Source organism: Cajanus cajan, chromosome 7 (genome assembly GCF_000230855.2).
Source record: "Cajanus cajan strain Asha chromosome 7, NIPB_CcT2T_4, whole genome shotgun sequence".
Classification (NCBI taxonomy): Eukaryota; Viridiplantae; Streptophyta; class Magnoliopsida; order Fabales; family Fabaceae; genus Cajanus; species Cajanus cajan.
The window spans coordinates 28,926,512-28,942,275 of record NC_138523.1 but is presented as its reverse complement, the minus strand read 5'-3'; the positions used below and the strand labels follow the sequence as shown (position 1 = coordinate 28,942,275).

The following is a 15,764-nucleotide window of genomic DNA, read 5'->3' as shown; positions in this document are numbered from 1 at the left end:
TCAACTTTTCTTACAAAACAATTTGGCACAAAAATGAAGTGTGTGTGTGCACGTTACCCCTAGTAGGCAAAAGCAAGCCTTCTAAACGTAATTGGAAGCAAAGTAAGGACCTAAGCAATTATACTACTAAAAGCTTTAAAACATGCAACAAGGAAAACACTTAAAACATACTCTAGTCGAAGTCCTAGGTGAAGGTTTTCAAATCACCTTTAACTACACGAACTAAAACAAAAGTGAAGAGGTTTAGAAATGGCCAATTACAAACCAAAAATGAATAAACAAAGGCCAAATACAAGTGGCCTAAAAGAAATGGTGCAAAAGATAAAACAATTCAAGAAATTGAGTCTTCAAGTCTCCCACTTGTCACCCCTTCACAAGGAACAACCAAAAGTTAGCCTCTCAATGTGTATGCACTCTTTTTGATAGTAGAAATCCTTCCAAAGGTCTTGGAACCAAATCGGACAGCTCCTCCAATCAATTCACCAAAAGTGTATGTGATGAGTTTTAGGAGCTTTCCACACCTAGATCAAGAAGAAACCACCTAAGAGTACAAGAGTCCAAAGAAATAAAACTAAAAAGGCACAATTAAAAAGGCTAAACTCAAGTAGAGATATATGTGACAAAACTTAAGAGTAGAAAGAAGACACAAAAACTAAAATTAAGGAACATTAAGAAAGGCAAGTACTCAAAAGATTAATTCCTAGAATGGCACTAGAATTGAGTAGCAAGTGTTTGATAAAATGTTGCACTTAACATGTTAAATTTTAAAGTCTCATTCAGCCACTAAAACATAGTCCAAAGGTCCAAAGAATAACTCCAATTGCTAAGGTACGAAAAATTGTCCAAAAGTCCACAAGTCTAGCAAAGGATCCCTTTTGTTTGCATTTTTTTTCACTTGTTTTGGCACTTTTTTTTTTTAATGATAATGTCCAGCCACTTTCTTGCTTTTTCTTTATATTATTATTCCTCCTTTGCTTGGGTTTTACACTTGTGTTTGTTGATTTTGATTAGCAAAAAATTTGGAGTATCCTTTTAGCAATTAGTGATGGCTTAATGAGTCAATAATTTTAGTTTCTTTGAGCTTTTTGTGTAATAAAGTCCAGCAGTAAAATAAGCACATATAATCACTTTTCAACCTCAAATTATCAAGCAAAACATGTTCATATTAAGTGCAAATGGAAAAGGAAAGCAAGATGGCCGATTTTTGCAATGTGTGCAAAGATACAAATCACACATGAATGGTTAAATATCAAGGAACATGCTAGGATTAATTAGCATGCATGATTGACTCTCTAAAGCACTCTAAATCCCACGGCCATTTCAACAAACATATAGCATGCATATCATATTTTGATCATGAAAGTCTTTAGGCATGTGTATTTGGATTTTTCTTTCGAGAAAAATTAGGGAGAATCATACTCTTATGACAAAACTTAATAGATTATAAAATAAAAACACATGATCATCATTTTTCTTATCATGCACAAAATTTTCCAGCCACCCAAACTTAAACAAAAATGGACGGATCCTGCAAAGAAACCTAGGCACCAAGATGATTCATAAGGAAATTTATGGCATGAATCAATGAACAAAACAAGACACATAGACCATGAGAATATAGCATGAATATGATCTATCAAGCACAACTTCAAGACAAGCAAGAAGACACCATGACATGACTGGATTTTTAAAAGACTCAAAATAGACTAGAGATTACCCTTGAAGAACCATTGGCTCTAGATACCACATGATGGCAACCCTCCTTGCATGGATTGAGTTAAGAGCGTGAAAGAGGGATGACCGGACTCCTTGGATCATGGAACTCAAGGTTTCTAGCCTTGGAGATGGAGATGGGCGAATGGTGTTTATGGAGGCTAGGTGTTTGATGAAATGCTAAGGTGGTACTCTAGGGTTTTGGCTCACTTCATTGATGGATGAAGGCCACTCCTAAAGGTGAGAACACTCACGGTGAAGATGAGAAGGATAGGTGGCCGAAATGACCAAGGGGACTAAGGAAGAATATTAAGGCACAAAGGCTCTCTTAATATCATAAATTCCAAAGTATTTACAAGGTGTGGGGTGTTGGGTATTTATAGGAGGGGAGGCATCTAGGGTTTCATTTGGAGTAGGCAAATGCATTCCAAATGAAATGCAAATGAACCCTAGATGCAACTTGGTGGCCAAGGATGGAATCTTTGGGTTTAGATTGGCTATATCTAGGTGCATGATAAGACCATGCAACCTTTGCCCTCCACTTGGGCCTAAGCCTTTCTAACACCAAAAATAGACCCAATGACACCAAAAAACATGCATCACCCTCTAATTAACACCCTAGCCCAAAATTAAAAACCTAATTATCTAGAGCACCCCATAATACAAAGGAAAAATGGGAAATACAAGGAAAATAAATTCTAAGTCCTAAGCACCCCAAAATACAAGGGTAAAATAGAAAATTAAAGATAAGGGCAAAAATAGGAATAAAAATAAATGCTATAAAAACTTAGGAGCTAAGGCCCAAAAGTAGGCTTACTCCTCCTATGGTTTTTCAACACTAACCCATTCCTCTTGCTTCCTTCAATATATCACCTCTTGGTCTTCTTGGCCTTAGTGTTATTCCATCACCTTTGCTCTATTTTCTTTATTATATATTATTTTATTTTAGTTTTCATATTGGTTGTTGATGTGACGGCCTAAGGCGCGGGTCATTACAGTGACCAAGGTTAGCCTTTTTAATTTGACAAGTTAAGTGTGGTTTAGTTTTTTTTTTTTAAATAATAGGGTTTGACATTTGTTTTCCATGTTACATTTTTCTTTTATACTTCTTCCTTCTCTCAACATAGAACTTCCTGATGAGAACATAGAGGCTACAGGAGTGCATCCCTGATATCTTCATCCTTTGTCAAGTGTCTATCATGGTAAAAGCAGTGAGAATTCTCTATCTAGGATGTGGGATAATTGTGTTGGAAAATTTTGTTATAATTTAATATTTAAGTTTTTTTAATTTAGTTTTCAGTTAAAAGGTTTGTAACATTCTACTTGTAATAATTTTATTTTATTCAACCTTTTAATATTATTAATTGGTTACTATTTGACTAACTCTTAATTATTCTTTTAGTTTGTTTCACACGTTAGTTTGTTAACACACCTTATCAACTCTTATTATTGTTTACTTTAGTTTTTAAACGTTAACCTTTTTGTTCACATAGCAAGTTTTACACATAGTGATAGTTACCATTCACACTTGCAACAACTTAAGCAACAACTTAAGCAACAGGTTTCCTCTCTATAAATATTTATGCATGAGGAAAAATAAATATGAAACACAAGTGAAAGTTATCTCTTCCCCTAAAATTATTAATACTATTGTTAAATATTTCAAAGCAGTGTTTTTTGGTTCAGAGATCCTTTACTGTACACAATTAATCTGATAGGTTATCGTGTTTTAAAAAAAGAGCACATTATAAGTAGTGAGACATTTTCCCTTTGAGGCTAGCGCCTAGTGTGCTTCAACTCAAGCTTCTCTAAACTCTTATTCTTATTCATTTTAGTCATTGTTATTTAAATTTATCATTTGTTAGTGTTCATGATGTAATTCATTGATAAATAATATATCTTTTATTTCTTATATCCATGGTTATAACAAATTGTTGGATAACGAGAATGACCTAAGTCTCGTTGTTTGTGTATATGTTGCTCTTTAAGGGGAACCTTGGGAACCCACTTGAATAGGTGTTAGAAGGAAATAATTGTGTTTTTTTGGATTCCAATCTATCTAATTGTGCTCTAGTATTGATGAATGATTGATTGATAAGTCTTGAGAAACCCTTTTATGTGGTATTGAATTTTCTTAAATTTTTCATCTTTATAGCATAGACATTGTGTTTGCATTTTTTTAAGAATGAAAGTTTGTATTTTGCTTTTTGGTTGAATATGTGATATTGAAACTTCTATGCCAAATTTGAATTAATATTTGCTAAATCATATTAGATTTATAACTTGGTATTTTTATTGATTTGTAACTAATCGAAGGATGTCTGTTAATGATTCCATGGCTTGATGCTTATGACATAAGGAAGTTGGACAATGAAATTGAAAAGCATATATGTTTTATGAGGCGTTTGTTTCAGGTTATCTTTCTCTATGCCCAGGAATATGAAAGGTGGGAATGTTCATTCCCACAAGGTCATGCAATAATATTCATGGATATCTTTTATTCCTAGGAAAGTTATATTCTCATAAGTAGGGAGTTTTATTCCCATGGTGGAGGGATGGGTAAGTGATATTCCCATGAGAATATTGTAAGTTATTTTCTATAACCCTTGTAACTTCCATTTTTATTTAAATTATTTTGAATTTTAGAAACTATTCCAAAAAATATTAAAATGAACCAAACATTTTTTCTTATATTCCTTGGAATAACATTTTGAGTTATATTATTCTTAGGATTATGATTCCCAATAATATAATATTATTTCTTGAAATAAACACTCCCTTATGAGTTACATCTTCAGAAAAAGGAAAACAGCCACAAAATTTTTGTGGGAAAATAAGAGAATTATGAAAAAATTAATTAATGTTACCAATTATAATTGTTATTCTTTGTCTTTTTATATCTTACTTTGTTTTGCTTATATGATTTTGATAATTAAATGAGTATGTTTAATTGTAGACATCTTTTGAGAGTGAAATTATTTCCCAGAGGATATTTTGTGGATCTTCTTATAAAGAAAAAGTTATGTGTCAACACATTAAATCGTTTAGGAGAATAGGATTAAAGTCCATTAATTAGTCACAAAAACTGACACCTGACTCTATTTGAATAGTGATCTCAGGAAGGGAGTTCAATGGGTAACACTGAAGTTGTTTGTTGGCTAAAATACACCAAAATTATATATTATATGGTGATGTTCCAATTCCTACTCCTATGGCGAGGTGTACTTTTTTAAATTATGACAATTACAAGGTTGAGGTATATAAACTTTTTCTTGTTTAATAAAAAAATTAAAATACCTCTTAATGAACTTGATGACAATAATTAAAATTAATTTACCTAGTGAGTGTGGTGGTGGGGCCACCACTATGAAATATGGGAAAATCTCTAAGTGACACTTAGGAAACAAGATATTTGCACAAGGTTGTAACTCGTATCACTGATTAGAACTCAATGAACACTATATTATTTGTGTTATGTTTCAAAGTCTGGTTAAAGATAATATGCCGCAAGACAATCAAGTCTTTGTATTTTCCTTAAGTAGAATGTCATATAAATTAGGTGTAAGGCTCAAACACGGAAGGTTTGTTATACTAAAAAAATAATGTATCATGCTCCACTGTTAAACTCTTTTAAAGCTTTTTTTTTTTTTATATTTTCATATTCTATTATTTTTAAAAAAAATTTAAATTAATAAGGTGTTGTTGCAAAATTTTATTATGATTTAAAAGTTATTTTTTTTAATTTAGTTTTCAATTAAAAGGTTTGTAATGTTCTATTTATTTGTAATATAATTATTTTATTTAACCTTTTAATAAACTGGTTATTGATTTGACTAAGTCTTAATTATTCTTTGGGTTTGTTTTTGCATGTTATTATAGCTTACTTTAGTTTTAAAATGCTAACCTTTTTTGTTCATGTAACAGTTTTTACGCATAGTAATAGTTATCATTCACAAAACTTGCAGTAGTAGGTTTACACTCTATAAATGTTATGCATGCGAAAAAATAAATATACAACACAAGGGAAAGTTATCTTTTCTCCTAAAATTATTTTCACTATTATTAAATATTTTGGAGTGGTGTTCTTTAATACGGGAATCCTTTGTTGCACACAATCAACATAACGGGTTATTCTATCTTGTGAGAGGAATGTATTATAAATTAATCTACCAGTGCAGTGGACGTGTTAAGTCAAAATACAATCTTAGGTCCCTCTTATTTAAGGTTTTGTTGTTAACAAACAAAAAGACTTTTGATCATAGGATAAGTTTTCAAAGTGGCTAAGACAAATCTTTTACTAATGCACAATGACAATGATGATCAAAAATGTTGTGTGTGCAAATTGCCTCCTTTAATTGTGACTACTTGAGAAAAACGTCACTTTGTTGCTTTGAGTAACAACCAAACTAAGGCATCATGGTCCTTGATTTCTATAGATTCATAGTTTTTTTCTCCCTTGGTATGGTAATAAAAGATCAAATTCAAAAATACTTCTTCGATACCCACACTTAACAAAAAGGAAAGAAAGACATGTTTTGTGTCAAAAAAGGACAATCAGATCTCTACAAACATTGAAAGCTAAAGTTAAAAGTTGTTTCAACACTGCACCAATCTGACACACACATGGTTTTACCCACTTGGTACTTAAAAGGTGATAAATAGCTTCTTTGATCAGATAAAAAGTGACAATTTGATGAAAACATTTAATGCAAGCATTTATTACACTTACGAACATTTTTGTTCGCAAAAAGAAAAAAAAAAGATAGACAAAGCAAGCCATTAGAGAAAAGCTAAAGGAATTGCAACGGTTATTTTCACTGAAGTATTATAAAAGAAAGCTTGAAATCTAGAAAGAAGGGAGATCAATCATTGTAAAAATTACATTCTTTCTTTCTATAAAATGTCTTTGAACTTAATTTATTGTATCATGTCTTGAAAGAAAGACGAAACAAGTTTGTAAACCTTTGTAACTTTGAGTTATTGGGTTTGAGCTTGGAAAGACTTACTAGAAAAATGAAAATTAGAGACGGAAAGAATCCGTCACAAAATTAAAGAAAATCTGTCACAAAATTATTAGTGACGGATTTTAGGTTGTCACAAAATATTTAGTGACGGAAAAATTCAGTCCGTCACAATTAGTGACGAAAATATGTCGCCACTAACTAATAAATTTTCCGTCACAAATTACTTAAATAAATGTTAATACTTGAGTAAAATTCTGTCGCAATTTGTGACGGCCTAAGAAGTCGTCGCAATTTGTGAGGGAACGCATTCGTCACAAACTGTGAGGGATTCAAAATCCGTCACAAATTGTGAGGGATTCAAAATCCGTCACAAAATCCTAATTTTTTATTTTTACGAATTTTTAAATAAAAAATAATTAAATTATTAGATTTACTAATTATACAATATATATTACTTTCACTTTTTTTTCTTCTAATCTACAAGTATTAATTATTAATTTTTAGATAATTGGCAGTGGTAAGATTTGAACCCCTTACCTTCTACTCATTCTAACCATGACAATCCTTCTCCAGCCATCTGAGCTACCTTATCGGTTCAGTACTTATTTAACAATATATATATAAATATGAAAGAATATCAATTTTTATCACAATAATATCAAACATCATTAAACATCAAACTAATAAATTTAAAATAGATTCATAATTAAAATCATAATATATTTTATTTTAGGATTTTTATTTTATTAAATTAATTGAAAATTAATTATATTTTATCACTTTTTAATCAAGTGAATGAATGATAATGAATTAACAAAATTTTTAAAATATATTTTAATTGAAAGTATATTTTTAGTAAATATTTGAATATAAAAGTATTTTTATAAATAATTAAATGAAAAATTTATTTTAAAATTTATTTCTCTCATAACACTACTTAAGTAAAAATTTTCAAAAAAAATATAAACTTATATTTGTTTGCGTTATTTTTCCAAAAATAAAATAAAATAAAAAGAAAAGATCAAACATTTTGATAATTAAGTCATCAAAAAATTAAGACAAAAAAATAATGTTGATTGGACCAAACTACCCAATACGTACGGACTGAGTTCAGTGTGATATCCTTCACCAAAAAGAAAAGGAAAATAGACTCTGAAACTGTAATGCATAAATAGAATTTGAAAATTAAAACAATTTATTCGAAACAGTTACACGAGGAAAAACAAAAAGAATAAATAGTTGTTTAGATTGTGAAACTTGTAATCAATTACTAAAACGTTATATTCGATTACTAGATGATATTTTTATAAATTTAACTTTAATTCTAATACTTATAATCCTTTAACTAATTTTTTAATTAATAAAAAATATTATAAATAATGATTTTTTTATAATATTTATTAAAATTATACATGTAACACTTAAATCCAAAATAATGATCAAGTGCCATAAATTCTCCAGCATCAACCATATATATATATATATATTATTTTTAAATTACTTGCATTCAGAAATATTGATCTGCTATATTAGAGTCACATCTTTAATAATTTATTAAGGAATGTTTTTACTTTCATATATTATTTTATAAATTATATAATATAAATTATCGTAAATATTTTTTAAACTAATTATAAAAATTAAAAGAAGTTTAAATAAATGCAAATGACAATGTATTACAAAGTAATAGTTTTATCTTTGTATTAAAAATATATTATCCTTCTCTTTTTCATCTATCTTTTAACATAATTGTACAATAAAATTTTCTATTTTGAGAGAGATACATAATCCCTCACTGATTGTGACGAAATTTGTGATAGAATACAATTTTTAAAAATTATCCGTCACAAAATCCGTCACAAATTGTGAGAGATTCAAAATTCGTCACAAAATCCTAATTTTTTATTTTTACAAATTTTTAAATAAAAAATAATTAAATTATTCCAGATTTATTAATTATATAATATATATTATTTTCACCTTTTTTTTCTAATATACAAGTGTTAATTATAAAGTGTATTATATAATATATATAATACACTTTATAATTAATTATATATATATTTTTACCTTTTATTAATTATATAATATATATTAAATTATTCCATTTAAGTGTATTATAAAGTATGATGATAATATTTTTATATATTTATTGATAGACTTAATTATACTTTTTATTAAATGATCAATCACAATGAATTTTCTAGCGTCAATCATTATATATATATATATATATATATATATAGTTATATATAATTTACAAATATACTTTTATATATTTATTTTTAGCTTTTTAGTTAAAATGCAAATTAATATTGTCTTTTTATAATTTCATAATTATTTTTAAATTAAAAGTTTTTTCCTAATTCATATTTTAATTTCTTATACTTCAAAATGACAACTTATTATTTAAATTAATTCATTTCTTATGTTTTAATTTTTAATCTTTTGATGAAAAAAATATTTTAGTTTCATAATTTTTTAATTATTTTTTTAGCAAAATATTGTTTATTTATACATAATTCTTAAATATAATAATTGTGCAATAAAATTTTCTATTTTGAGAGGGATACGTAATCCCTCACAAATTGTGCCGGAATTTGTGACGGAATACAATTTTTAAAAATTTTCCGTCACAGAATTCGTCACAAATTGTGAGGGATTCAAAATCCGTCACAAAATCCTAATTTTTTATTTTTACAAATTTTTAAATAAAAAATAATTAAATTATTCCAGATTTATTAATATACAATATATATTATTTTCACCTTTTTGTTCTAATATACAATTATTAATTATAAAGTGTATTATATAATGTACTGACCGCATTTCGCACCCGGGCTCTCAGCCCGGGTTGACATTATAAGGGTCATCCCGGGCACGCGTTGAACAACGTCAGCCCGAAATTCGGACAGACCACGCCCGAGCCCGGAGATCTCGTCCCAGGCCAAAACCGTTCTCCAATTATACCATATTATGTCACAACGTGATCATATCATATTATATGATATCCTATCATATCATATCTTATCTGAGGCCCAAGACAACCCTAATTCACACAAAGGTATGTGCATTATATATACGAGACTCATACTCATACAAACCCTAACTTTGGCATCGGAGTCTCTTTTGCAGGTACCTCCCCCATCTTGGAGCACCAACACATCAAGCAAAGGAGGCTCATTGATCTTACTGGGCAGACCATCCCTACGGCCAAATTCCGGTAAGAACATTTGGCGCCCACCGTGGGGCCGATCAGACCAAGCTCTCATCGGCCACCTGCATGGTTTCTACCAGAAGCCATATTAGACGAGCAACAGATAACACAAGCAACTCAACTACCATGGACAGCGATACCGCGACCCTGAGGCGTTTGGTCGAACAAGTCGAGCAGATGCGGCGACAGCACGACAGCGGTGATCATGAGGAGGAGGCGCATTCAGCCCCCCATTCCCAAGCAACCACCAAGGCACCACATTCACAGCCCGCCACGCACCGGTCTCATGCATCAACACACAGATCAGGGCAGGGCACCAGCAAGGCCCCCACTCATGTCTCCGAGGGCCAAGAGCCTTTCCGCCATCATCCCTTTGTGAACGGCATCATGGAGACTTCGTTACCCCGCGGGTGGAAGCCCCTCCACCTCGACCGCTACGATGGCACTACGGACCCCGATGAGCACGTCGACGCGTACACGACTCAGGTAAACCTTTACACTAACAGTGACGCTATACTGTGCAGGGTCTTCCCGACCTCGCTTAAAAGACCCGCGCTCCATTGGTACACCCAACTGCCGGCAGGGTCCATTGACAGTTTCGCCACCTTGGTGCGGCGGTTCACGGCACAGTACGCCACCAGCCGACCTAACCACACAACCTCGGCCGCCTTGGCCAACCTCAGACAGAATGACGACGAGCCCCTACGGGCCTTCATGGAGCGCTTCTCTAACATATCAGTCCGGATCCAAAATCTAAACCCGGAAGTCGCCCTACACGCCATGCTCATGGCACTGAAACCCGGATCGTTCGTCGACAGCCTATGTCGCGACGCCCCTCGCGATATGGATGAACTGTACGCCCGCGCCGCCGGCTACATTCAAATGGAGGAGCAGGCGGCCTTCCGCGACCAGGTTCGCGGTAAGGGCCCCGCTAAACCAGAATAGGGCCACAAAGACAAGGTTAAAGTCAACAACGACATCCAATTCAAGAAGTCAGCCAGGACAAACAGAGCCGGGAGGTACGACTTCTACACCCCTCTGAACGCCCCAAGAGTCCACATTTTGGAGGAAGCCAGTAACAGCAACCTGCTAGACCTCCCACCACCCGGCCACACACCAAACACTGCTGACAAGTCCAAACACTGTCGATATCACAGAAACTATGGCCATACCACAGACGAGTGCCGCACACTCCGGGACCACATCGAGGAACTCATCCAGGCAGGTCACCTCGGCCACTACATTCAGCGACAGCCAGGCTCCCGAGGTGGCTCCGGAGGCTGGGGACGCGGGAGAGGCCGCGGATCAGGAGCTCGGGGGGACCTACCCACAGGACCTCAGCAAAACGCCAATGGTGCAGTACAGGCTGAAATAAGCCAGGAGACCGAACCAGCCCCCCTGCGGGGAATAATCAACACAATTGCAGGTGGCTTCGCCGGAGGAGGTGCCAGCAGCTCAGCCCGAAAAAGACACCTCCGCAGTATCAACTGCGCCCATTCCACTGCCTCGATCCCCTACAAGAGCTCACCACCAATCTCTTTCTCCGACGAGGACTACGCAGGGATCAGCCCCAATCAGGATGACCCCATGGTCATCGGGGTAGAAATTGCAAACTGGGAAGTCCAAAAGACACTCATCGATTAGGGGAGCTCGGCAGACGTCCTGTATTGGCCAACTTTCCTCAAGCTCGACGTCCCTCACTCTCTCATCCAGCCGCATACAGAGCCCCTAGTTGGCTTCGCCGGTGAACGGGTCCACACCCGCGGATACGTGGACCTGCTCACAACCTTCGGCACACCCCCGGACGCCAGAAGAATCATGGTCCGATACCTCCTCGTGGAGGCCAACACCTCCTATAACATCATAATAGGGAGGCCGACCTTAAATCATCTCGGCGCGGTGGTGTCCACCCCGCACCTCACCATGAAGTTCCCAGGAAAGGACGGAAAAATTATCTCCGTCAGAGCAAACCAGAAGACAGCTCGGCAATGCTATGCCGAAAGCCTGAGGATCTCGGCGTCCGGCAAGGAGGGCAAGAAGAGTCCCCCCACTACATGCCCCTAAACTCTAATTTCACATTTGTAAAAGCGAAACCGCGCACTCTTTTCCCGCCTCCGTCCTAAACGGAGAGGGTTTTTAACGAGGCACGGCAGGATTATCTAATAATATTCTCCTTTTCGCTCACTCATTGCATTTCCTTAAATATTACCGCATCAATTACTGTAAACACGAAAATAGAACCCCCGTAATCCAATCGCGCACGTAAAACCCGAGGTCGAGTACGAACCCTGGTATTCTTGATAAAGGTCGAGTTCGAACCTTAAAAATGCAAACCCGAGGTCGAGTACGAACCCCGGTATTCTTGATAAAGGTCGAGTTCGAACCTTAAAAATGCAAACCCGAGGTCGAGTACGAACCCCGGTATCCTTGATAAAGGTCGAGTTCGAACCTTAAAAATGCAAACCCGAGGTCGAGCACGAACCCCAGTATCCTTGATAAAGGTCGAGTTCGAACCTTAAAAATGCAAACCCGAGGTCGAGCACGAACCCCGGTATCCTTGATAAAGGTCGAGTTCGAACCTTAAAAATGCAAACCCGAGGTCGAGTACGAACCCCGGTATCCTTGATAAAGGTTGAGTTCGAACCTTAAAAATGCAAACCCGAGGTCGAGCACGAACCCCGGTATCTTTGATAAAGGTCGAGTTCGAACCTTAAAAATGCAAACCCGAGGCCGAGTACGAACCCCGATATCCTTGATAAAGGTCAAGTTCGAACCTTAAAAATGCAAACCCGAGGTCGAGCACGAACCCCGGTATCCTTGATAAAGGTCGAGTTCGAACCTTAAAAATGCAAACCCGAGGTCAAGCACGAACCCCGATATCCTTGATAAAGGTCGAGTTCAAACCTTAAAAATGCAAACCCGAGGTCGAGCACGAACCCCGGTATCCTTGATAAAAGGTTGAGTTCGAACCTTAAAAATGCAAACCCGAGGTCGAGCACGAACCCCGGTATCCTTGATAGAAGGTCGAGTTCGAACCTTAAAAATGCAAACCCGAGGTCGAGCACGAACCCCGGTATCCTTGATAAAAGGTCGAGTTCGAACCTTAAAAAGGCAAACCCGAGGTCGAGCACGAACCCCAACACTCTCGTTAAAGGCCGAACACGAACCTTAACCCATTCATTCGCAAAAATCCGAGGTCCAGTTCGAACCTTAATCAAACGTCAAATCTGAGGTCGAGTACGAACCCCGACGCTTTCTTTAAAGGTCGAGTCCGAACCTTAATGGAACCCGCTCGCAATTTACGAAGTCAAGTGCAAACCTCGACGCTCTTGTCAAAAGTCAAGGTCGAACCCTAGTAACTCATTCGGAGGTCGAGTCCTGACCACATACCCGAAATCGAGTTCGATCCATGACAAAACATGCATGACCCTAAACTTAAGGGCGGACATGGACCACTTATCCAACCTACTACACTCCGGCTTGAGGTCGGCACAATACCTCGACGCTAATAAATCAAGGTCATCAAGCCTCTACAGAGACACTCACCCAAACAGAAGTTCGAAGTCACGCCCGAACCTCGTTTAGCATACAAGGTCGAGTATGAGCCTCGATGCTCCCCCTTAAAGGTCGAGTCCGAACCTAACCAAGTCGCCAAATTCAAAATTCGAGGTCGAATATGAATCTCAACACACACACGAATTCTCCCTTAAAGGTCGATACCAAACCACTAACCTGAGGACAACTTTGAACCCTGGCAAAGCACACCCCACTCTCGATACCGGGGTCGAATTCGAACCCCGGCACGACCAACTTAGGATTGAATTCTGACCTTGACTCCAGCCTAGGGTCATTTATAAACTCTCACAACAATTACAAAGTCACAATTTGAGATCGAATACGAATCTTAACACATTCATCTACGGCCGAGTCCGAACTTCCATGAAAAACCCTACTGAGCAAGCAACTAAGGCCGACCTCGAACCTCGACATCACTAGCGCAAGATAAGAGGTATCACCCGATACAAAAGCATATAACAGATGCCAAACATGCGCTTCAAACAGCGCGAACAGCCAAAATTAAACCCAAAACGAACAAAATAGAGCAACATGCATACATGTATACAAGCAAAGTTCACAAGATTCAGTACATCAATTCACGCCAAAGAGAAAGGAAACCAAAATTACAAAGAAAACCTAAGCGGAGGCATTTTCACTGGAACTGTCGTTAACATCGTCGTCCGAAACAATCCTCCCACGACGGACCACCTTCTCCACATGCATCGAGGAGAAGTCAAACCCGGGAGCAAGAAGTCGTGCCTGACGGGCAGCCTTCTGAAAGCCCCTCTTATGCTCTGCCACGACGGAGCGCTCCATCTCGACGAGCCGTCCTTCCACGGCCGCTTTCCCCCGCTGCCAGCTCCACGAGCTCGACTTTCAGCGCAGCAATCTCATCCTCTCGACCACCCAGAATGGCCTCACTGCGGAGACGCTCCTCAGCCGCCGCTGCCAACTCCCCCTTTAGAGAGGCCACAGCATCCTCTAAGACCCGCACCTGGTCACGGGAAGACGTCACCTCGTCCTCCGAAGAACGGGCCCGCGCCCGAGAAAAAGCAGCGAGCCCCTGCAGCTCCCCCACTCGAGAAGCATAAGCCTCATTGGACCACAATGCAATCTCAAGATATTTCTGCACCCGCGCAAGGTCGCTACGCGCGGTCCGGAGCTCAGCCTTCCGCCGCTTCGCCTCATCAAGAGCCGCGGTGAGAGTCTTGTTATCCTCCCTCAAGATCTTGTTCACCTCCTTCCATGGCTGAAGCCGGCCCTTCACCTTAGCCAGCTCCTGCTCTTGCTTGGCCAGCTCCTGCTCCCGCTTAGCCAGCTCCTGCTGCTACTTGGCCAAGTCTTCTCGCTGCTGGCCCCACTTGGGTTTCCAGTGACTCATTATGCCTATCACCCTCTGTAGCATGACCTGGGCAGCATCAAAACTGTCCTCGGGACCGATCCTGTCAATCAATCCCTGGTCCTCGGAGCTCAACGAACCCTGAGGAAAGAACCTCTCCGCGGTCACCCCCGCGCTCCATAATGAATCCATACCGGCGGACGCACTCACGTGATCCAGCCGCACCGTATCTATCCCCTTCCCAAAGCGATGGGACAGATACTGGGTCCGGGAAGGCCCCTGCGATGAGCCCGCCTGCAAACACCAGTCCCGCATCACAAATAGATAAGGAGACATGCGAGAAAGCCACAAAAACAAAACAAAACAAAACAAAAAACCAGACTCACCCCAGCAGCCTGGGCGGCCAGCCCGGAAGCCTGCACCTCAGGATCAGCGGCATTTCCCGCCTGCACCTCAGGCTCAGCGGCTTTTCCCCCATGCACCTCAGGCTCAGCGGCTTTCCCCGCCTGCAGCTCAGGCCTAGAGGCACTTCCTGCCTACAAAAAATCACCCAGATCAAACAGCCAGGCAACATAGAAAAAAGCCAGAGTGAAAAGTCTGAGAAGACAATACTTACCACCTTGGCAACTCGGACGGTCCGCTCGGAAACGCAGACCTCCACCTCAGCAACGCCAAACCCGCCCTGCAAAGGGATCCATAACGCCTCAAAAAACAAAGACGGGGAACTAACACGGAAAACGCGTGCATATGATAAGCTACTCACCTCGGCGTCCGGTGCAGTAAGCCCGACACCCTGCACCACCTCCACCGTAGCCACTGGCGAGGCCTCCTTGGCCGGAGGGCTGTCGGTGAGATCCACAGCGTCCACAACCCGGGAGGTCGCCTCCTCGACATCGTGAGAAGCGGAGGTCCCCCCGACCTCCTCCTTCCCCCTCTTCCTCTTCCGGTGGGTCTTTAGGGAGACAACATCCTC

At 38.3% G+C, this 15,764-nt stretch overlaps 1 protein-coding gene across 1 annotated transcript; it reads left to right on the top strand.

Moving 5' to 3' along the window:
• The first annotated feature begins 9,960 nt into the window (after window positions 1–9,960).
• On the top strand, window positions 9,961–11,538 carry LOC145949933 (uncharacterized). The gene is made up of 2 exons (XM_083060843.1): window positions 9,961–10,806; window positions 10,888–11,538. Exons 1-2 carry the CDS (start codon window positions 9,961–9,963, stop codon window positions 11,536–11,538), a joined length of 1,497 nt encoding a protein of 498 aa, XP_082916969.1.
• Window positions 11,539–15,764: the final 4,226 nt, after the last annotated feature.

Excerpts from the sequence above, each read along its gene's own strand:
- LOC145949933 (XM_083060843.1), top strand. The coding sequence starts at position 9,961 with ATGGTTTCTACCAGAAGCCATATTAGACGAGCAACAGATAACACAAGC. Across the intron at positions 10,807-10,887 it reads AGGCGGCCTTCCGCGACCAG|TCAGCCAGGACAAACAGAGC; the intron begins GTTCGCGGTAAG and ends CAATTCAAGAAG.